The sequence below is a fragment of the Heterodontus francisci genome, chromosome 11, assembly GCF_036365525.1.
Source record: "Heterodontus francisci isolate sHetFra1 chromosome 11, sHetFra1.hap1, whole genome shotgun sequence".
Classification (NCBI taxonomy): domain Eukaryota; kingdom Metazoa; phylum Chordata; class Chondrichthyes; order Heterodontiformes; family Heterodontidae; genus Heterodontus; species Heterodontus francisci.
Window position 1 is genome coordinate 64999427 of NC_090381.1, and position 24737 is coordinate 65024163.

Below are 24737 nucleotides of genomic sequence, written 5' to 3' on the forward strand. Positions count from 1 at the left end.
GTTGTTCACGGCATTTCTCCTGTATCTGACGAAGGGAGAACAGCATGTCAATAGTCGATCTCTCTGCACGAAAGCCACACTGTGCCTCAGGGTAGACGCGCTCGGCCAGCTTCTGGAGCCTGTTCAGAGCGACTCGAGCAAAGACTTTCCCCACTATGCTGAGCAGGGAGATTCCACGGTAGTTGTTGCAGTCACCGCGGTCACCTTTGTTTTTATAGAGGGTGATGATGTTGGCATCGCGCATGTCCTGGGGTACTGCTCCCTCGTCCCAGCACAGGCATAGCAGTTCATGTAGTGCTGAGAGTATAGCAGGCTTGGCACTCTTGATTATTTCAGGGGTAATGCTGTCCTTCCCAGGGGCTTTTCCGCTGGCTAGGGAATCAATGGCATCACTGAGTTCCGATTTGGTTGGCTGTATGTCCAGCTCATCCATGACTGGTAGAGGCTGGTGTACTGTTAAAGGACAGTTCTCTGTTTTGTTGTTCTAACTGCCCTCAGGCTTTAAATGCTAAAGTCAATCTGCAGTAGCTGATAGTTTGTATGTTTGACAATGAAGAAAGATTTTCTCTGTGCGCTATAGATAGTAATATCATGTTTACAATTTTTTTGCACATAATCATTGAAGAAATTATCTCCCATTGTTGTAAATTTGAAATGCAATGTGCTAAACCTGGGGAGTATTTCATTTTGCTCTTTTCAGTAGAAAACTGAACTGGCTTGTTATTGATTTGATGTTTTTGCTGCATTTATGTTAATGAGATGATCAAGCTGTGAGATGACAGTGATTCAGAAAGTCTAACTTTAAAATATGGTGTTTAAATGAGACGACTTTAAGTGATCAAAATGCCATTGGGAGTAGTATAATAGAATGCTTTCTGGATCTGAGTTTTAATGCTTTATGAAGTATAGTGGTGGCTGATGCAGTTGAAATTCAACTTCAGAATGTTGTATTTAAGTCACAAGAATAAAGTTCTTGAGGATCCTGTTGAAAGCTTTAAGTTGCATCAGCAATTTGGATTCCTGGTGGAATAGAACCTCCGCATCCCATTTGACACTCAGCTGAGCTTCTGATCTTACATTCTGTCCATCACAGAAACTGTCTACATTCACCTCTGTAACATCACCCGTGCCTCAGCCAATCTGTTGAAACTCACATCAATCCTAATGTTATCTCCAGACTTGACTATTGCAGCTGGTCAGCCTTCGATATTCCATCCTCCAAAATCTTGAGCTCACCCAAAGCTTTGCAGCCTGTATCCTAACCCATCCCCCTTGTGATCATTGACCTACATTGGCTCCCGGTCCACCAATGCCTCAAATTTAAAATTCCCATCCCCTTGTTTAAATCCCTCCAAAACCTCACTCCTCCATATTTCTCCAGCCTCTACAACCCTTCAAGATCTCTGCATTCCTCCAACTTTGAACTATTGTGCCTTCCCTATTCCCTTCACCCTAGTATTGGTGGCTGTGCCTTCAGCCTTCTAGGCCTAAGCTCTGGAATTCCTTCCCTAAACGTCTCTACCTCCTTTTAAGACTGTACTCCTGTGACCAAGCTTTTAGTTACCTCTCCTAATATTGCTTTCAATGGCTAAGTGTTAGTTTTTGTGTACTGCGCACCTGTGAAGCACACTGGGACCTCTTCCTACATTAAAAGAGTTATATAAGTGCAAACTGCTGTGTTTCTCGGAGCAGCACATTGGTGTTATAGAGAGATGCAGCACTGAAACAGGCCCTTCAGCCCACCGAGTCTGTGCCGACCATTAACCACCCATTTATACTAAATCCTACATTAATCCCATATTTCCTACCACATCCCCACCTTCCCTCAATTCTCCTACTACATACCTACACTAGGGGCAATTTACAATGGCCAATTTACCTATCAACCTGCAAGTCTTTGGCTGTGGGAGGAAACCGGAGCACCTGGCAGAAGCCCACACGGTCACAGGGAGAACTTGCTAACTCTACACAGGCAGTACCCAGAACCGAACCTGAGTCGCTGGAGCTGTGAGGCTGCGGTGCTAACCACTGTGCCACTCTTGCTTGTGATTGTGTGCATCTGTGGATCTCCTGTGGTGAAGATTATGAGGGATGTTTGAACTACCCTGAAGAAATCTCTGACAAAGCACGCTCAAAATTGCTAACAGAAACAGTGACTTGGGAAGTGCTCACAATTGGTTGAAAGGACTGTGGTGTATCCAGCTTCTGTGATTTTTACCAATTTAAAAAGATTTCACTGCAGGCTAGTTAGGTGCACACATGGAATCTTGGGCCACAAAGTTTAAATCCATTTTCCTGTTAATTTGAATGCATTTCAAACTGCCAATACTAACCAGTATTTCTGAACCAATAACACATTTTCTACATTACAACAGTCACCACTGTTCAAAAAAAAGTGCTTCATTGGCCGTAAAGAGTTTTGGGATGTCCTGTGATCACGAATTGCTACATAAATGCAAGTCTTTCTTTGTTTTCTTCTACCAATGAGGCAACTGTACCATGAACAGCTCTTTCTAAACATCTAGGGCTGTTAAATTCAAACTGGACAAATCAGTAATTAAAATATATAAATGCAGATAGGACTGAGTTGTCAGAATTTTGAGGGCTGGCTTGCTTGGGCTCGGAGGCCAATATTTGTGCATCCCTGCCGTACAGCAATACGGGACACATTTACACACATGCAAGACTTTTGATATTTATGTACTGCCATATTAGGCTGCTGTATATTACGAAACAAGATTTGACGATTAGATTAATGTGAAGTTAGATCTCTGTAGTGGATTAGTGGGTCATACTGTTCAGAGACTTTAAGTGCAGCATCTGACTTGATAATGGGAAACAGCTCCTGTTGAGCAGAGTAAGCAGTGGATGGCTAAACGTGGATTTGTTTCAAGCAATATCTGGAATCCTTGACTGTTCGAATGTCTTTCATTTTGGCGTCGGGGATGTTAAATGTGGGTTGTAGTGTTGCTGCCCCACAGAAATTCAGATTGGAGCAAATAGGTTGGTGGTGTTGTTCTATTTGTGTACAGTGATGGTTTTGAAAAGTTTTCAGTCATGAATTAGCTTGTGCTGTTTAGAAAAGGAAACATGTAGTTTATGAATGTTGAGAATAAAATTTGTGCAATTATTTCAAAGTTTGCTAAGCATTGAATGCTTCTTGGTGATCGCTTTGAAACATTTGGAAGAAAGTCACAGAAAAAACGTTGTGTACCGAATTACAGTGTATATGCATGACTTATTTTAGATGTGATGATTGCATGCTTACAACTCTCGATTTTAAAATTTGCACAATAATTAAGCTATTTGTATTTTTTTTGTATTTCTGTAATTAAAATAGATTATGAAGGTACAACTGATACTTCCTTTTCAGAAACCTGAGCTCAGTTTTTAGAGCTTTTGTGCCTGTATTATTTAGTATATATTGTATCAGTAAACTTTTCGAAGTTTTTTCAAAATTTATCACAATAGATGAGATTAATAAAAGTCTGAGAAAAATTAGCAAATATTATCCAAATACTTTAGCCTCAAAATTCACCTGGGCCATTTATGCCAATGTGCTCATCAGCTGGAATTTCCCGATTGTTGTCCATTGCTGACCCCATTGTAATTTGTGGGATCAACTTGCATGTCGTTTTGGTGGTTCATTATTGCAAATCCTATGCAACACAGGAGTATTGCATTGAGAAAGTTTGGACATTTTCAGTGTTACCTTTAAAAAGCCCAGAGTGGCTGAAGCCTGGGGTAGCAGCAGAAAAGTAGTAAATGATTTGCTAGGCTGAATTCACTGTCAGATTTTTTGGAGGGGTCATGTGATTTTTGTGCTTTTTAAAGCATGTTTTCAAGTGGAGAATCTTGCAGAGCCATCCAAAGAATGGAGCAGTGAATCATAAAAATGCATAGAGAAGAACTCAAGGCTTCAGAGAGTAACTTACAAAATCAGGAGAATCACCTGGAAGAAAGAGAAAAGGTACAAGGGTTAGCACTGAGGGCAACGCAGGGTCAGGTGATGAGGCATCAAAATGCAGCTTGATAATTTTTCTGAAGTTCCTGAAGGGGTGCAAGTAATAATCAGAGACCCTGTTCAGTAAAGCCTCTGGCCTCTATCTCCAGATCCATCTGACTGTACAATGTGACATAAAAGATCCCGTTGCACTCTTGAATACCTGGGAGTTCTTCCAGTGTCTTGGCCAATGTCTACCTCTCAATCAACAGACTACCTAGTTATTCATCTCATTGGTGTTTTTGGCTCTTGCTGTGAGAAACTTTGGTCTGTGTTTGCCTACTGCACAACTCTGCACTTTAAAACTAATTCATTGATTGTGAAATGTTTTGGAACATTCTGAGAATGTAAAAGGTGCTATATAGATTCAAGTTCTTTTCTCCATTCCTCCTCTCCCTGGTTCTTTACAGCTGGTGCTGATAGGAACTTGATGTATTATATATTTATAAAGCAATGTGCTTCCTTTTGGTGAACTAGAATCAATTGCAGATTGTAAGCTGTTTGCATTTGTACAACATGTATTATGGCTGCTTTATCTCCACATTGAAGCTGTGCCGAGATTTTATGCGCCCATTGGACTGTGCAAACTTTATGTTAAAGTGAAGTTCCTTATGTGTCTATTTAAATTCAGTACATTAGTGAGTAATAGTTTTGCTCCTGACCTTGTATTTTCATCTTAAAGAATATGTTGAGATTTTCCATTTCATTGTCAAGTTAATGTAATTCCTCTTATGTATATGTTTGAAGTGACTAACTTAAATACTATTTTGGGAGTTTGATGTGCCATTCTTTTGGAAAAAGTTATTGAATGTATGCAAACCCTGACATTAATATTGTATACTGCTCTTTCTTTCATCCTTCTCCTTTCCCATCTGCAAAAAGAAAATACATTTGGGAGGTTTTTATTGTTGGAATAATTTACATAGATTTTATGTGCTGAGGGGATCTTTGACGTAGTTTTTGAGATACCTCAGCATATTAATCAGACATTTTGTTTTACACACCAAACCTGCTTTTTTAGCCTTATTAATCCACTATTACTGATTTTTTTCACAGTGGAAAGATGCATGAGTGTAATGCAGTCAGGGTCTCAAATGGTCAAGCTAAAGAGTGGAAGCAGAGGCTTGGTTCGTCTTTTCTACCTGGATGAACACAGGACATGCATTCGGTGGCGTCCATCTAGGAAAAATGAAAAGGCAAAAAGTAAGAATTTTCGCTCCTGCTTTCCAAATACTTTGTATTAAGGAACAGGAGTAAATCTAGAACTAAATGCCATGTGCTTTCAATATTTGGAACAGATTATAGGTTTATATGATGGGCAAGTTATTTTCAAAGGTTTGAAAAGGGGCTGATTACTGAATAGATTACATTGTAAAATCTGGACTATGTATGATCACTTTTTTGATTTTTAAAAAATGAATACGTTTCTTGAATGAATTTGACCATTAAAGTAGAGAAATGCAACACAATGTATTCTAGAACAGCACCACTTCTTTACTACAGTCAAAACAGAAAATGCTGGAAATATTCAGCATTTGTGGAGAGTGAAACAGAGTTACTGTTTCCGGTCATGACCTCTCTCCACAGATGTTGCCTAACCTGCTGAGTATTTCCAGCATTTTCTGTTTTTATTTCAGATTTCCCGCATCCGCAGTATTGTTTTTGTACCACATCTTTACTGCCTGGAAAAAGCCCAAGTTTAATTAGTCTTCTTAAACTCTGATGCTTTTCTGCCTGACAATGGCAGACTAATATCCTGATGCCCAGCACTTGGGCCAGAGTACCAAATCAAGCTGTCTTAAAGCCACATTTGTGTTTACATGAAAAAAGCAAGTTAAAACAGATGGATGAAAATTGTAATATAATTTAACAGTGAAAACCAGTGTATGTGCATTACAACGAATTGCAAATTTGTCTTCTTTCCTCTAGTTACCATTGATTCCATTTGTAAAGTTTTAGAAGGGAGTCAGTCTACAAACTTCCATCGGCATGCTGAAAGGAGCTTTGATCCAAGCTGCTGCTTCAGTATTTACCATGGCAGTCATATGGAGGCATTGGACTTGGTAACGTCCAACTCTGAGGATGCACGCACTTGGATAACTGGACTAAAATACTTGATGGCTGGAATCAAAGATGAAGATTCACTTGCAAAAAGACAGAGAATTCATGATCAATATCCTTTTGCATGTTTGTGCAACACATACCACAAACTCTAATGCACTGCCCTCTACTGCAATTTAGTTTTTCCTTAATTTCCTTTTCAAATGGATGAAACAGACCTTTGAAGAAGCTGATAGGAATGGAGATGGCTTGCTGTGCATTGAGGAAATCTATCAACTGATGCATAAACTAAATGTGAATCTACCTCGCAGGAAAATCAGGCAGATGTTTCAGGTTAGTTGCCTCCTCATAGCTGGTCATAGCTGATTAAAGCTGGCAATATGATTTGTTTTTCTAATTCCTTTCTTCATTCCCTTAAAATTAAGTATTTCCCTGGAATGGTGCAATGTGTTTGAATATAAGTTTACTAGTGTCAAGCTCATGCAAAGAACAATTATAAACTATTAAAATGAATTGATGAATTATCTCCTAGAAGGAATGCACTTTTGCTGTAAGACAAAATGGAGTAAGAAGTCAGGTGACCTTTCCTATACTGCGAATATACATAGTGACAGCTGGAGACGGAACCCATCATTAGGGCTGGACCAGCCTTGAAGAAATGCTAATGGTCCCATTCACTATTAACGGCTACCTTTTTCAACCAGTTGGACTAACAATGACCTTTGTAGACATAGAATCTCCAGACCCAAACTCAGGATAATAGTTATGACCAAACACTACTATCAAGATGAGCAACATTCAAATGCCATTGCCTAACAATGGACACACATTCAGAGACATTGTCTGAAAACACCAGGGGAGAGCAACTTTGGCCACCTGAGATAAACCAGAATTTTATCGTCCCCATCAACACGGCGGGGGGCGGACAGGGGGATGAGGTAAAATTCTTTGGGGAGAGGCCTGCCTTGACCTGCAACATCGAGAAGGGCCCACCGCATTTTACCGGCAGCAGGGAAACCTCGGTGCGCCCCCACCCCAACCTGGAAGTGGGCCCTTCATCTGCATATTAAAATGAACCTTAATGACATTTAAATTAACTTATCTGCAGGTGGCAGCCGTCCCACGCCGATTTTACGGCCGCCGTTTGTCCTTCGTGTGCCTTTAGAGCTCCGTACGGTGAGAGGGGGGAGGAATAAAATTTTTAGGGCTGGAGGGGTGGGGAAGCGGGGAAATCACATTTTATTGGATGTGGGGATGATGGGAAGGGGTTGAAGGACAAAAGTTAGAAGGTTGAGGGGGAAAGTTAGAGTAGGGAAAAAGGCAAGTGTTGGTCATTCCGGGCATTGAAATGACCATTGGGAGGGTTGGGGAAGCGAATCCACATCTATTATTTGTTAATAAAAAAATTCCGAGTGCTTTAGCTTTAAAAATTAAAATTACCTCTAAGGGCTTAAAGCCCTTTAAAAATGGCGCCAGCGATTGCGCAGTAGTGCTGGACGCTGTTGCCGGGAACGTGGCGGCCACCCCCTCTAGATAATCGGGGACGGTCGCTCCGCCCCCTCTATTTAAATCAGCCCTCTTGCGTAATATCGCGGGGCTCAGGGACAGCGCATCCACGCGGGATGCACACCACCATCAAAGTGTGCTGCCGTAAATGGCGGCGGACTCATTAAATTCAGCCCCAAGCCTGATAAGGTTTTTTTTAAAAAAGAGACTTTTCTGTGCAGAAAGCCAGAGCAGAGATAGAAATCCAGCAGCCAGGAGGCTGAGAGAGAGCTATTCCAACCAAAACAAAGACCCTGCCGAATACCATCTTGCAAAAAAAACTACCTAGAGGCAGAGACGAAAAGCCTTTGAAAATCCCCTGTCTGAGAGATTGAAACAGGATCTTCATCAACAGACTATAACAGATTTAACCAAAGAGGTCTGCAGCCAAGCATCCGTCCACCTGAAACTCTCCAAAGCTTGACTGTAGGGAGCCAGGAAGAAAGGAAGAACGAGTCTGCGTCGTTTACATTTTTCTCCTGGGAAAACCAACAAGGATTCACAACAAACTCTCTTTTAAAACACCAGACCTAAATGCATGCTCTCTTTTAATCTCTATCTTCTCTTGTGCATGTGCACATATGTGCATTTGTGTGGGTGAAGTTGTGAATTTTCCAGTCTTTGTTTAATAAATGTTTATCTTTCTTTAAACCTATTAGAAAACCTACCATTTGTCTTTTTAATCAACCATTAAAACGCTCAAAGGTTAAAACGCAATTATAACAAAAGCACTGGGGTTAACTTTATGCTCTCCCCCACTGCAGTTTTGGAGGCAGGGAGAGCATGTAATCAGGCGGAACCCTGCTTCCACCAAAATGAAGTCCGGGGCGGGAAGGCCTGTGAATGGCCTTCCCATCCTGCTACCAATTAAGGCCTTAAATGGGAAATTAATGCCTAATTAAGGGCCTCATTCGCCACAATTAGCCCAGTGGTGGGTGGGTCTGTCGCTGCATGGGGAGCTCGGCAAGAAAAACTGTGCGGGTTGCTCGCTGGCACAGTGCCTGAATGAGGGTCCCAGCATCAGGAAGGGTGAGCCAGCTGAGAGCTACCGCTCTGCCCTTGCTGCTGAACCCCCAGCATCCCCCTCCTCCTTGACCCCTACCCAACACGACCCCTCTCGCCCTGGCCTACCTGTGGCCAGGGTCCAGCGCCCTCCTAGGCAGATGGGTGCTCCACCAGCAGCAGCCACTGCCTCCGTGGTGGTGCTGCACAGTTAAAGAGCTGCCGGCTTCTGATTGGCCAGCAGTTCAGAGGGTGGGACTTCCGTCACTGGAGTCCTTGAGCCAGTGGAAAGCTCACCATTGTCCAGTCAAGTGCCTAATTGGCACTTGATTCGGCGGGCCTGCCACAGAAGGAGCGACGCAGGGTTCTCGCCAGAGGTTGAGACTCCGTCTCCCGGATAAAATCCCAACCACTGTCTGTGCTCAGTTGAGAGATGAAGAGGGAAACCGCCCCTATCATTTCCTACCTGATGGTAGCACTAGTAATTTTCTACCTCCATTCTCAAGTCATTTGGAACTGCCAATATAGGGAATATTTGCCTGGTTAAAGAGATTATAAAAAGATACTTTTCTCATAGGCTGCAAAAATGGGCAGACACATATCCACAATTGGCTCCTGATGTAGCACTTAGATTGCACTTCATCCATAGCAGCAAAGAAACAGCCTGTTTTTTTATAAGTGATAAATGGCACCCAAGGTGTCATAGTATAATGCTGGAAGCCAAGGGCAGAATTTTTGCCCTGACCTGGAAGTGAGAACAGAGGTGGGCAGGCATATAATTTAGCGCCAGTGTGCCAGTTTGCCGGCACCATCCCACCCCCAGGCCATTTTTCCGGAGGCTGGATCGGGGGAGTCGTGGAGAGTAGCCAATTAAGGTAAGTAAAAGGCCAAGTTAGGCCAATTATCAGAGGCTGACTGGAGCTTTCCATATATAGATTTGTATAGACTTTTCACCATCTTAGCTATGTTATTATTCATTCTTCTAATGGCTTCCATTGCCTCATTGGATGATCTTTTGTATAATCTAATGTCCTTGTTTTGTGCAGTTTTCAGGTCACTAAAACCATTAACTTCCTCTCTGTGTGAGAATTATCAGTCATCTTTCCTCACTTTTTTTCTATTGTGCAGATTCTGCATGAACGATATACAATTGTGCAGAAAATCTCGTCACATTTCTTGAGTGAGTGTACTCATCACAAGTTAGCTGTATTATACTTTGTATGCTTAATCTAAAAAGTATAGGATTGAAATCTGTTTGTTTTATGATCAGATTCACTCATAGTTTACCAGCTAAAGGTATTTCAAATGCAGAAAAACAAGGCACACAGGCCGGGGGGAAAGGGAGAGGAGAATTTGAATGATGACGTTATTTTGCTGCTGGAATGGAGTTAAATTCTTCTCCTCTGTATTAAGTTATCCACTGGAACAGACTTTTCCTCCTGAATGGAGCAGCTATTTAGACCACTGCTTTTTGTCCATCTACACTGTGGATCACAGAATATGCAGCATCAGAGGATAAACTTGATTTGACAGGAGCCACCTTGCCTTGGGGAGTCTGAGAGACATTATACATTGATGTGTGCATTCAAGGCATCCGCTTCTCTGTTAGTTAATCTAGAGATTGTGATGGAGGTGATTCTGGAAACTATTTCCAAACTGGTGCAGAGCACATCCTCCATAAAATGACGTGCATGCTTATTTGGCTACAGACATTTCTTTTAAAAAAATATTCAAGCATTTTATAATATGCAGTGAGTTATTGTGATTCCCAGAGCCTCTTATTTCCATTCCCGAATGAACTAAATGTTATTGTAATCCCATTATTCATTGTGTATAAAAATATTGTAGATCAAGTAAAATCTAGAAGTTTAGAATATGGATTGAGTATGCACACCAATAAGACAAAAACAATGGTAGTTAGGAGGAATACATTAGAAGAAACCAGAGTGAATATTGAAGTGGATGGTGTCAAACTGGAACAAGTAGATAAGTTTGTTTATTTCGTATAAATGATAACAGAAGATGGCAGATGCGATGCCAAAATCAGAAGAAGGATAGAGATAGCCAGAAGTAATTTTGTGAAGATGAAGGATGTGTTAACAACAAGAAAGCTCATAATTTTTAACAAGGAAAAAAAACCCCATAAGATGCTACATATCCACTTTCCTGTATGCGTCGGAAACCTGGACAATAAGTAAAGATCTGTGGAAGAAAATAGAGGCCTTTGAAATGTGGATGTTAAGGCATATGCTTAAAATTCCTTATACAGATCATAAGATAAATGAAGAGGTGCTTGAAATTGCAAGAGCAAAAAGAACTCTAAAAAGTGACATCCAGAAAAGAAAATGTCAGTATTTAGGCCATTTGATCAGAGCCGAAAAACTACAAAGATCTCTTCTAGAGGGCAAAGTGGAGACAGCAGAAAGGGGGGTGGAAGGGGGCGGGGGGTCGACCTAAGTGTAGTTGGATGATGGACGCCACAGAGGTTGCAGACGAGCTCCAGTGGATGTGTGAGGATGGCGCATGATAGACGAGCATGACACCAGATCTCCTGGTAGGAGTAGCTACAAACAGCAGCAGCATTATTGAAAACTGAACTTGATGTAAAATCCCCCTCACCGATGTTTCTAATCATCCTGAAATGGAAGAATGAAAATGTGCCTGTAATTTGATAGGAGTTCAGATAGTTGAAGGCCAGGAGGTTGATTTTAATCGGACATCAGACAGCTTAAGCTGACATCTTAAATTCAATGGAATCCATCAGCTTACACTACCCTACATAAATTGAGCTGAAGCTTCAGTATATAATAAAATTTAAGATCAAACCGTGGGGGAGGAAGACTTAGTGCATGCATCAATTATATTCATAGAATAAAGATTATTTTTGATTGTTTTTCTCCATTTTTTTAAATGTTATGGCATATTTTAAATATACTATCTAAAAACATAGATGAAAGAGAAAGGAGTAAGGGAACCAGTGATGAGCTAAGTTTTTTCTAAACTCTGTATAGGTTTGTCTTGGCAAAATTATTTATGGTAATGTACAACATACAATATAATATTTCCATGAACTCTTCCTTTTAGGCACCTTTTTTGAATGTTTAATTAAAATCATATAAAGAAACTGCTACTTTTTTGTCTAAAGTGCTTTTGAGGTAAAAATGTATTTTCATCTGCTAGTACTGATCTAACGGTTTCATGGTCAGCAAAGACTTAAATAAGTTTAAAGGCTTTGAATAATCTTTTATAAATAATCAGTAACGAATATGTATTAGGTATAGTGATATCAGACCAAAACAAGAAAAAAATGAAACAAACTGCCAAATAAAACCTTAAAAGCATTTAAAAAAGAACGTCTAAACTAAAATCTGCCCCAATTGGGGCATTTATAATGATTCTATCTTCAGGGATTAATGTAGGGCCCATTTTTCCAATTTGCAGACTGACCCTTGCCTGGTGAGCACAAGCATTAACTCTCTCTTTGTCTTTGTCCCAGGACAGCTTTGTTATTTAATCTCTCCTGCCCTCTGCCCTGTCACACACCTTCCCTTTTGTTCTCTTCCCTACTACCCCACCCCCCCTTCACTTGCTTAAAACCAAGTTCTTTTCCAACCTTTCCCAGTTCTGATGAAAGGTCACAGACCTGAAATGTTAACTCAGCTTCTCTCTCCACAGATGGTGCCAGACCTGCTGAGTATTTCCAGCACTTTCTGTTTTTAGTTATGATTAAAAAGCAGCTGGCTAACTGAACAGTTAAGGTTACTGGTATAACATTACCATTATGAACTGCTTGTAGTTGGACAAAGTACACTTTTACTGTCATTTTTGCTAATTAAGTGACGGCGCACTTCTGTATAAAATATGTATATATTTTATTACCAACAATTGTTAATGTGGGATATCGTTTTATGTGAAAATGGTTACATACTTTATAAATGAAATATTTTATTGTATTTCACCTTCAACAACTGTAAAAGAAACTCCTCCCATGTGGAATAATCTCCAGAGTGAGATCCATTTGTATAAATACCTCTCAGTTTTATTATTGGTTTTGAGTGTGCTTGAGATTTAAGATATATTATAGCTAGTGAGAATGGATGCAGGTTTGTGTCCTACTCTACGCAGTTCCTGGTCTCAGCCTAATAGAGGAGATTGTGCACTTTTCCACTTTGGGAGTTGGGAGATGCGGGGAGGAAGGTAAAGGAAAAAGTGGTGGAATTAAGTAATTTATGATTTCTTCTGGTTGATCACAACAGCCAATGACACCAATGTGGAAACCAACTGCAATTAAACGATTATAGGTAGTTGTCAGGTGAGGTGGAAAAACGAGGAGTTAAAGTTGTTGTGGAGAAAGGAAAATCTATCCAAAAATATCTTCATAAAAGGGAAATCAAAAAAAAAAACTGGCCAAGTTTAAATAACTTGAAAACTTTGTTGTTACTACACTGGAGAATGGGAAGACTTTCCTCTTAATTTTTTTTTCTCTGATAGGAAGCTGACACAGATGAAAATCAGGGCACATTAAATCTTGAAGAGTTCTCTGTGTTTTATAAGATGATGTCTTTGCGACGGGATCTCTTCCTACTGGTGAAGTCTTACAGTGACAGGAAAGACCATCTAACTGTGGAAGAACTTGCTCAGTTTCTCAAATTGGAACAAAAAGTAAGTTAGTCAAGCATTGTGTACTTTGTATTAAAGGCCTGCTACACGACCTGAACCTGACGGATCTGGCGACATGTGTCTGGTTCAGGTTGGGTCGCACTTCCGGGTCCAGCATTCAGGCTCGGGTCGGGTCGGTCCGGATCAGACACACTCTATCACCATCTCAGGTAAGTGACTTTAATGTGAATTTACTTTTTGGACTTTAAAGGTGGTTTTGCTACAGTTATTTTAAGCTTGTGCAGGTAAGGAACAAAGTGAAAAACGGAAGGTAGATTAACTGATGGTCGGGTCGGATGTGGGAAAAAATGGAAGGACTCGGGCCGGCTCGGGGTCGGATGAGGTTCTATCGGGCTCGGGTCGGGTCTCATTTGCAGACCCGAGCATGTCTTTACTTTGTATTTTAATCTCTACAAACTTTGAGTTGCCATTCAGAACAAATGTTGTACCTATATATTTTGGAATTTTTTGATTTGCAGCTCTTGTCCCCTTCTTTAATGGATGAAAAATCTTTGTCAATTCAGTTCAAGGTTCAGACTGCGGCAATAATGAAATAGCTTTGTTAATCATCCAACATCTGTACACAATTACAAAAGCAAAATACTGTGGATGTTGGACATCTGAAACAAAATCAGAAAATGCTGGAAATGCTCAGCAGGTCAGACAGCATCTGTGGAGAGAAAAGCAGAGTTAATGTTTCAGGTCGATGATCTTTCATCAGAATTGGCAAAGGTTAGAAAGGTTTTGAGCAAGTGATAGGGATGGGAGGGGAAGAAGAACAAAAGGGAAAGTCTGTGATAGGGCGAAGGGCAGGCGGCATTAACTGACAAAGGTTTCATGGTACAAAGTCAAGAAAAGAAACAAAGATGTATCTGGATGAGGTGTAAAGGGCAGGATAGCAGCCATCTGAACACAAAGTAAAGGGATTAAGAAAGAAACAAGGTGAGGGGTGGTTAGTGGGGAGCAAACCAGCTAAAGAAAATATGAGAAAAGGGGAAAAAATTGGGAGCAGAGGTTATGATCTAAAATTGTTGAAGTTGGGGTTGAGTCTGGAAGGCTGTAAAGTGCCCAGTCAAAAGATGAGGTGCTGTTCCTCAAGCTTGTGTTGAGTTTCTCTGTAGCAGGCCAAGGACATAAAGGTCAGAGTTGCAGCAAGGTGGAGAATTAAAATGACAAGTGTCAGGAAGCTCGGTGTCATGCTTGTGGACTGAATGGAGGTGTTCTGCAAAGCGGTCACCTGGTTTGTATTTAGTCTCCCCAATGTAGAGGAGACCACATTGTGAGTAGTATACTAAATATCTATTTCACTTGGAAGGAGTGTTTGGGGCCCTGCACAATGAGAAGGGAGGAGGTAAAAGAGCAGGTGTTGTATCTGCTACGCTTGCATGGAAAGGTGCCTCAGGAAAGCGGGGAGGTGTTGAGGGTGCCTGAGGAGTGGATCAGGGTGTCACAGAGGGAATGGTCCCTGCGGAATGCTGAAAGGGGAGGGCAAGATGTGTTTGGTGGTGGCATCATGCCGAAGGTGGCAGGAATGGCAGAGCACAATTCATGGTTCCATAACTTTTAGTTAATTCCTCTTCACCTACCCCAACACCACCCAACCCTGAATTTTCTCTTGTTCTTTCTTAAAGGCATTAGTAACTCATGCTGTGGTATGTTTCCTATTGGTGCAGGCTGCCTCTGGTACCTCATACATGTGGCCATACCTCAAGTGTGAGTTGAAACAATAAGTGTTGAGGAATGATTTAAGGAGGGCTTCACAGATTAGCCCAGTTGTTACACCTGCACAATCATTCATGGCAACATAGCCCATTGGATAATCATCGGGAGCAGAAGTCTGGCAAATTTGGCACATTGCTGTGTGTAAATGTACAGTTCCTTGCATGGTACCTTCCAACTGGATCCCATGTCTGAAACTTAATAAAATCAGTCTTTCTGTTGCCCCTGTACTCCTGAAAGCCTGACTGCAAAGGTAATAGTGTAATGGGGATAATAAATGCGTGTTTAGGTGATTAATTGAGGCAGTAAAAACAGAATATTCTGCATTTTTCCCATACTGTACTTGGCATGAGCAAAAAACTAGACAAATGATCCATTCATCACTTAACACCCCAGCAATACCCTGCCTTACCCTTGCACAGTTGAACATGTATTTAGCTGCAGGAAGGACCCCCCACTCCCCAACAAGTGCTATTTAAAGGGATCATCAAGTACTTATAGGTTAGCAAGCTGGTAGATTTTTCCTGGCTGTTACCACAGTTGTACAACTGTTTGGTGCTTTCTAAAGTTGTTTCAAACTGAAAAAGTCTACAGGGAGTAGCGTGTCAAGTGCTGAAGGAATTTTTGTTGCCAACTCTAAGGCTTCTGCACAAACCAGTTTCTCCCACACGTGGGTGCATTATTAGGCATTCACCTTTGAATACAGTTTGACTTGGAGAATGAACAGAGGTCACACAGAGCAGGACAAGCTGCTGGAAGATGGAACAGAAGGGGTGGGAGAAGGGCTCTCAGCAGGAGGCCATAGCTGCCTAGGATGTTCAGGGAGCAATTCACCAACCTGAACCTCAGCAAGGAACAATGCGTGAGATGTCTACAATTCAGTAAGATGTCCTCACTGAAATCTGTCACCTTCTTCAGCCGCAGCTGCAACTTGGAGCAGGTCAAGGACTACATAGCCAATGGCTGCGAAGGTGACTGTGGCGAGAATGTTTGTTGTATCTGGCTGCTTTTGGGCTGGAGATATTTGCAACATCTCCCAGTTTGCCATCCACTGTTGTGTGAGGGAGGTCACTGAGGCTCTCCTTTCAATGAGAGTTAATGACATTTCATTAAAGCCTGGCTACCCGACCTGAACCCGACTAGACCCAACTACATGTGTTTGGGTCGGGTCAGGTCGAAATTCCAAGTCCAGCATTCGGGCTCAGGTCAGGTCAGGCTGGACACTGCTTCTGGGAAGTCACGGAATCAGGCTTACCCATGATTCCCCACAACTCCAGCTGCAGTAATAGCCTGCTACCGGAACAGATGAAGGAGATTCGTGTCGGGTCAGGTTGGGCGCGTAAAAAATGAAAGGGCTTGGGCTCAGGTCAGGTTCGGGTTGGCTGTGGTTGGGTTGGGGTCGGGCCGGGTTTTAATTTTATACCTGAGCCAGGCTTTACATTTCATTCTCTCTTGCCAGCGAAAGCAGGTGGAGCGAGTATGTGGCTTCACTCAGATTGCAAAATTCCCTATGGTGCAGGGTGCCATTGACTGCACACATGTCACTTTACAGACACCACATGTCAATTCTGCCCTATACTGGAACCGAAAGGAATTTCGCTCCTTCAACGTCCAGCTGGTGTGTGGCCATAGGCAGCAAATTGGCAGCTCAATGCCCAGTATCCTGTCAGCAGTCATGATACCTTCACTCTGTGGCAGTTTGCTGTGCCAACTTCATGTGAGCCACTGCAGCAAACCAAAGGATGGCTATTGGGTGAGGAGGGCTATCCGCTGCCTATGTGGCTAATGACTCCAGTGCGCAACTTGCACTCGTGCACAGCATACATACAATGAAAGCCATGCTACTGCACAAAATGGGCGAGCAGACCATTGACGTGCTGAAGCAATACTTCCACTGACTGGGTGGCTCTGGAAGAGCCCTGCGGCACTCGACAGAGTAGGTGTCAAGATTCATGGTTGTCTCCTGCATGCTGCACAACTTCACCACCATGCAGGGATATCCTTGACACCACCTTTCATCACGCCACTGGGGAGCATGAGGAGGAAGAGGGAGGGAGAAGGCAACCTAGGCAGCCCCTTTCTGCCCAGGGTGTCTGTGGCGCACTCATCTAATTGCAATACCTGTAACCACAACTCCAATTCCCCATTCGGCAACAGTCCTATCTTCCCTCTGTCACTGACCATCACAGTGTCATCTTGGCCACAATACAAAAATAAAGGCCAAAACAAAATAAACCAAATTTGTAAATCAGACTATGCCATATTGTGTACAGAAATCAACTGATCACATATGTGCATTCTCTTGTGCCTGACTCTTCCATGTACCTTTGCCTGTCCTAATGCTCCTACAAAGTGCTACTCCAGTGACTGCAGCAAGGCTGGTAGAAGGCTGCTGAATTTCAGTGGAGGAGATAGCAGATAGCCTTGGAAGATGACCTTTAGCATCTCTGGGCCTAGAAGGTCCAGTTTCAGCTTGGCATGGGCAGCAGTAGTCTGGACTGGCTAACTGATGGGCAACAGCAAGAACACCATTGGAGTGGCAGGGGTGGAAGGGCGCATGCTGCCTTCCTGAGAGATGACAGCAGGTTCTTGCTTCATGGAGCCACTGCCACTCCCCTGTGATGGCGCCTAAACAAAGCTACCTGTAGTAATCTGTTGGGGGACAGATTTCTGGACTGCCGTGATCTCCTGCAAGCCCCTTTGCACACTTTAATCCAGGACCAGGATGGCAGCAGTCTGAGCTTGCACTTCAGCACTCAGCTTGTGCTGCACTGGAAGTTGCAACATCAGCCATAAGAGACTGCATCATGGTTGGGTCCACAATTGTGCGAATGGAGTTGGCCACCACTTCTGTGTTAGAAAGGATGGGTTCCAAACTCTGCAGAAAGCCCTGTGCCAAGTTGGTGCAGACTCCTCCATGTCCCTTGACACTGGGCGCAAGCTCTTTGGCAGATTTCCTAATGCCCTAAGCATTTTGTTGTGCATACCCATCAGCATTCTTCTGTAGACTGCCCCATCGATCTCCAAATTTGAGGCTTAATTGCAACAGAACCCATGTGCGACCTCACCCTCTGATAAACTGATGCCTGCATTATCCCTGCCCCAGCTGCAGCTCACATGTGCCCAGTGTCTCACCATGTGCAGATCCAGCTTCTAATCTATCCTCTAAGATATGCACAGTGTCAGTATCTGAGCTAGTGGCTGCAGTGTGAAATCAAATGGCAGTGCTTCATCATTCTCTTGTTGATGTTCCTCCACTGCTTGGCCAGACTGTACTTCTTGGTTATCTGAAAGGAAAAAGGCACAAGGGCAAGGTTGTGATGCAGGGATTGGGGGAAATAAGAGGTTTATTCTTACACCATATGCTGCTTGTAAAACAGAAGAGATTGTGGTGACAGGGAAGTTAGATGTGAAGAGGAAGATTAGATATGAGGACACCATCATCTTCAATGGCTTCAGTCCCACTGCTGACCATGACTTCAGCATGGCCATCCCAATAATGGCCAGCATCATCTCCTCTATGTGCAGGTTCACCTGCCTTCCTCTGGTTGGCCTCTGCTACCACCGGTTGTGCATCACCCTGTCTTGCAAGAGAGTGGTAAGTGTATCAGTGAGTGTTGTTCAATTTTTTTTGCTGATGTGGATGTCATGATTGAATAGCTGGAAATGTGTGCAACCTGTGAGATCTGGTTATGAGGCTTGCAGCAGTGCTAAGTGCATGAAAATAAATTGAAGCATAGGCATGTTAGTTCTGAGGTTTAATTGATAGAGATTTTGTTGGTGGGTGAGTGATGGAGGTATGATGATTTGTGAGCAGAGGCCGAGGATATGGCATTTGAAGATGCATTCACCAATCTTGACCGCTTGAGTGAGGTGATTAACTTCTTGCGGCACTGCATCCAAGCCCTCGGGCTTCACTCCTGGCATTGACCTCCATGGCTATCTGCTCCCACTGACTTTTGACTATGTGTCTGGATGGTCTCTCTCCTCCACCCCAACCACCGCACACCCCCCACTCCTGCCCCACACCGCTGTGGATACAAGACATCCCTCCTCTTTTCCAACTCCTCCATCAAGATCTCCAGTATAGTGTCCAAAATGCTTGGAGCCCACGCGCTCTCCTGTTGGCCATTCATCACTCTTTTCCGGGTCATATTCTCTTCAACCACAACACTCGGCACTTACTCCAGCCACAATGCACTTTCACTCTGAACATTGCAGGCTATCTTTAAGCAGTGCAGCCTAGCTTTACGTGGTGCTAGCCACTCATGATATTGACCCCCTGCTGATGTATCCAGTCAATGAACAGCACGTTTAGTGCTGGCTGGATACAGAGATCATTCAAATGAGCAGGCAACACAAAGTTGTCGACCTAGCTGCATTGCAAGCAATAGGTGCAGGTAAATTACATTTTGGGATCCTTGCATCTGTTTTCGGAGGCTCCCAATTTAGCCATAAGCTTATGTGTCTTTTTAAAATGTTATAAACTTTAATGGAATTAAGTTAATTGGAGTTATCTGGAATATATATATATATATCGGCAAACCTTGGATTTGAGATTTTGTCCATCGCATTGTTTTTTTCTCAGGACAATGGGGAAATTTATTTTTTTTTTAAAAACCCTAGGTTCACATTTATTCTTCACACAGATGACGAATGTGACATTAGAATATTGTATGGACATTATAAGAAAGTTTGAAGTCTCTGAGGAAAACAAGCAACAAAATGTCTTGGGAGTCGAAGGTAATTGGAATAATAAACTTTTAAATGTTTATAGGTGAAAATTTAAGATGAATAATGAAACATTTGTACCATATTTTATGACAGTCACTGCTGCAGCACAAATGAAATGGAATTTAGCCAAATATTTTCTTTTGTATCTTTTTTTGGCTCATGATCTGATTGAATAACCTGGCCCCTTTTTTAGTGCTACTCGCAGTTAAATTAAAAATGCTTTAATATTATGAAAATCATTTGGGTATTCATTCTGTATCCTGATCTTATCATTGTTATCTGTGCAGTGAGAAAAAGTTACTATCATGGTGCTAAATGCCAATATTTGGAAAAAATGCCATGCAAATTAATTGATTTGGTAACATCAGTGTATGATGTGCTTAACATTATGGAGTTATGTTAGAATATGCCAATCCTTATTGCCTCTTCCATTAATGTAAATGATCATTGTATGCCAGTGACTGGGGATTCTAATGCTAAATTGACAAGGCGTTTTGTTGTCAATATCCCTAGCTGCCGAGACAGTGATTTAGATTGGCTGGTACTTTCCTAGAATCTACAGATTGTTAGAAAGTCACCAGGATATCAAAATAGATTAAGCATTCTTAGTTTTCTGTTTATTTTTACTTCTAAAATACAAAGAATATATCCCATAAAAAACAAGTGGAATCAATGGAATTTTGAGTTGCAATACACCAGTGGCATAATATTGTCACCAATGTAGTTGCTGATGAACTGTATACCAAAATCAAATGGATCAGAATTGTATTCAATTAAGCAAGCTGATCTTGCTCAAATATGGTTTGATTTTTTAACATACAGGATTATGTAGCAACAAAAAATGTCACTGCACATCAATATGTAATTTGTCTTGTGATGTTGAAAGCTGTATATCTCCCAATTGAGCTAGTTGCTTTGATAGTAATTGTAGCAAAGATAAATAGTTTTCTGTCTGTGATTTGTTTTTTACTTGTTGTAGTTGGGCTGAAAAAGACAGACACAGGAGATGGTATGCAGCTAATTCCTGATCCTATGGCAACATGTGCATGTCCACATCAGTTTCGGGGAGATTATCCCTTTGCTAGTGCATTGACCTTTTTTAGAACATTACAGCGCAGTACAGGCCCTTCGGCCCTCGATGTTGCGCCGACCTGTGAAACCATCTGACCTACACTATTCCATTTTCATCCATATGTCTATCCAATGACCACTTAAATGCCCTTAAAGTTGGCGAATCTACTACTGCTGCAGGCAGGGCGTTCCACGCCCCTACTACTCTCTGAGTAAAGAAACTACCTCTAACATCTGTCCTATATCTATCACCCCTCAACTTAAAGCTATGTCCCCTCGTGTTTGCCATCACCATCCGAGGAAAAAGACTCTCACTATCCACCCTATCTAACCCTCTGATTATCTTATATGTCTCTATTAAGTCACCTCTCCTCCTCCTCCTCTCCAACGAAAACAACCTCAAGTCCCTCAGCCTTTCCTCGTAAGACCTTCCCTCCATACCAGGCAACATCCTAGTAAATCTCCTCTGCACCCTTTCCATAGCTTCCACATCCTTCCTATAATGTTTTGTTTTTGAACTTTGGATTTAAAGTATGCCACCTGCTGGCTGATTGAATATGGGTTTTAAATATTCTTTGCAATTGCTAACTACTATAATTTTTTTTAAAATCAATTAAACTAGCATAAAGATCTCAAGAAAATTAGTTTTAACATCCAGAACTTAAAAATCATGTCAAGCACCAAAGTTTAGTATAAAATATGATTCTGAATGTACTACTTTCAGTTATACTACAACCTGAGGGTAATGTCACAGCACATTAGTGTCTTGGGATATATGAAGCTCATGTAGGAATTGATGATTTCTATAGGTTGAGCTAATGCCTGAAGAGTGCAAAGATAAAGTCACTTATTTGGAAGAACTTTTCAATGCGAAGGCTCGTTTCTATGAATTGTTCAGTCAGCTGAAATAGTATTCGGATTCTCTTGGCATAAGAATTTGAAGGGCGGGGAAATTGTAAAAAAAAAATGATTGGAATAGAGTTGAGTAATCTCAATTTAAGCTTTTCTATACATAGAACTATCAACATAAATTTCCTTAACATTACAATAATAACTGCACTACAAATGTATTTCATTGCCTGTGAAAAAATGTGGGACATCCTGACGATGTGAAAGGCACTATGTAAATGCAAGTTTGTTCTTCATGTAAATGTTTCATTTAATTTTTTTTTTTGCAATGGCATACTTTAATTGAGCACATACAGTTTTTTGGAGAATACTAAAATGTACTTTAGCATATTTGGTGCATGTTGAGATAGAAGAAATGATAGCCACTGAAAGAAATATTGAAGAAAGTTTAGAATTTTCAAAAACACTGACCATAAAAAGTAAGAGGTGTGCAATCACAGAATTGTTACAGCACAGAATGAGGCCATTTGGCCTGTTGTGTCTGCACCAGCACTCTGAAAGAGCAATTTAACTAGTGCCATTCCCTGGCCTTCTGTCTGTAGCCCTAAACACTCTTCCTATTCAGATAACAATCCAATTCCCTCTTGAATGCCTCGATTAAACCTGCCTCCACCATGCTCTCAGGTAGTGCATTTCAGATCCTAACCACTTGCTGCATGAAAGAGGTTTTCCTCATGTCGCTATTGCTTCTTTTGCCAGTTACCTTAAATCTGTGCCCTCTTGTTCGCTCGCGATCCCTCCACCAATGGGGAACAGTTAGTTATTCCCTATTCACCTTGCCCAGACTCCTCATGATTTTGAAGACCTCTATCAAATTTCCTCTCAACCTTCTCTTCTGCAAAGAAAACAGTCCCAACTTCTCCAATCTATCCACGTAACTGAAGTTCCTCATCCCTGGAATCATTCTCGTGAATCTTTTCTGCATTTTCTCCAATGCCTTCACTTCTTTTCTAAAGTGTGGCGCCCAGAACTGGACACAATACTTCAATTGAGGCCGAACCAGTGCTTTGTACAACTTTAACATAACTTCCTTGCTTTTGTACTCTATTAATGAAACCTAGGATGCTGTATGCTCTATTAACTGCTCTCTCAACCTGTCCTGCCACCTTCAATGATCTATGCATATATACACCCAGGTCCCTCTGCTCCTGCACCCCCTTTAGAATTGTACCCTTTATTTTATATTGTCTCTCCGCATTCTTCCTACCAAAATGAATCACTTCACACTACTCTGCATTAAATTTCATCTGCCACTTTTCCCCCCATTCCACCTACCTGTCTATGCCCTATTGAAGTCCTACACTATCCTCTTCACAGTTCACAATGCTTCCAAGTTTTGTATCATCCGTAAATTTTGAAATTGTGAAATGAAGCCAATAAGCAGGAAAACTATTAAAGGGCGCAGGGATAGATTAAATAGCTGTCTTATGGAGTTAGCATCAGCATGATTAGATAAATTAACTGTTTCCTGGGCTACAATTTCTATTCTGTCGCATTTATGAAGTACTATTGTCACCATCCTGAAACCAGAGGGAATTTGGGGCTGTGTCTGCTTTGAGTTGTTATCCTGAAAAACTTGGACAGAATGTTGCCTTTTTAAAAAGTGTGATATGGTGTTCTTATCCCCTGTTGACTTTGAAGTTTACTTTTTTATTTAATAGATGCAGTTGAGATGAGAGGTCTACAAAAATACCAAGCAAGCTCAGGCTATGAGCTTACAGTTGCAAATGAAGAACCTTGACACTAAAACCAGGAATTAAGTTGCACACTGTTCTTAAAACGTTTTTAGCTTATTTGAGATCTCCAATTTGGCATATTGAAATATATAGGACTGTTCCTGGGATTTTGGTAGAGTATTGTTAGGCATTGTGCATTACCTTGCTTGTGAGTCCTTTCCAAAAATTGGAGCATTTGCTTTTTTTCCTATTCAAAATTATATTGTTCTATCATCTAGATATAGGAGCAGAACAGCCTCAAAAGACCAACTGATTTAATAGCAAGCAATACGGTCTCAAAGAACTATCAATTTATTGTTATCTATTCATTAATTCTTGTCAAATTAGAGCAAATAAAACTTTTATTCATTCAGCACGATAAATAAGGACGCAGGTCTGGAGAAATATAGAGCCAGCACAGTGATGCAAGTATGCAGTAACGGATGAAGAACTCTTCAAACCCAAATCTGTAACTCAGTTGTAACCTTATTCTCTAAGTGTTTTCGGCCATTTGAGGTTTGTAACTACCCATTGAGACAAGTAGACTTTTTGTATCATTACAACATATACTTCTAGCTGGGCTTTTTACATATAAGCTTATTAAACTTAATAGATTTTAGCTCCATGAGGAAATGCTCTATTTTGGTACCTCTGAATAGAAGGATTGTAAGCAAAACTTGCTTTTATCCAGTTTACTAATTCTGCTTTTGCATCCAGGTTTTACTAACTTCATGCGCAGTCCTGCATGTGACATATTTAACCCTTTGCACAATGAAGTAAATCAGGATATGGATCAGCCCCTGTGCAACTACTTTATTGCTTCATCGCACAACACTTACTTGACAGGAGATCAACTGCTTTCCCAGTCCAAGGTGGATATGTATTCCTGGGTGCTACAGGCTGGTTGCCGCTGTGTGGAAGGTAGTTATAAAGTGAATGCTTCAAATTATATATACTAGTCTTCTGCCAAGAGCACTAAAGCCATCAGCACTGTAGTCTCCATAGATGGGTTTGGTTCCACTTGTGCTCTGGTTTTAATGATGGGACTAACCACCTATTTATATAGCTGACCTCTTAAGATTGATCTTACTAAAGTAGCAATTGGTAATTGGTCTAATTTTATAAATTATGTAAATTGGGCATGTTCTGATTGGAAAATAGAATGTTGAGAGGTGGTATGTATGCTATTTTTAGGTTTCTAGAGGGGCTAGATAATGTACACCATGATAAGCTATTTCACTTTGTTCAAAACAGTCGAAGCAGAGGACACAGCCTGTGCTTGAAGTGAAGTAAATTCAAAACCAATCTGCGGAAGCAAT

General features: G+C 41.4%; 1 protein-coding gene across 1 annotated transcript in view; it reads left to right on the forward strand.

Moving 5' to 3' along the window:
* The window catches only part of plch1 (phospholipase C, eta 1), a 126213-nt gene that overhangs the window by 42313 nt on the left and 59163 nt on the right, over nt 1-24737 (forward strand). Inside the window, exons 3-8 of the mRNA XM_068041470.1 lie at nt 5060-5206; nt 5933-6175; nt 6267-6397; nt 13103-13273; nt 19639-19732; nt 24136-24339. Of these exons, the coding sequence (XP_067897571.1) occupies nt 5060-5206; nt 5933-6175; nt 6267-6397; nt 13103-13273; nt 19639-19732; nt 24136-24339 (990 nt within the window). The remainder of the gene's footprint in view (nt 1-5059; nt 5207-5932; nt 6176-6266; nt 6398-13102; nt 13274-19638; nt 19733-24135; nt 24340-24737) is intronic.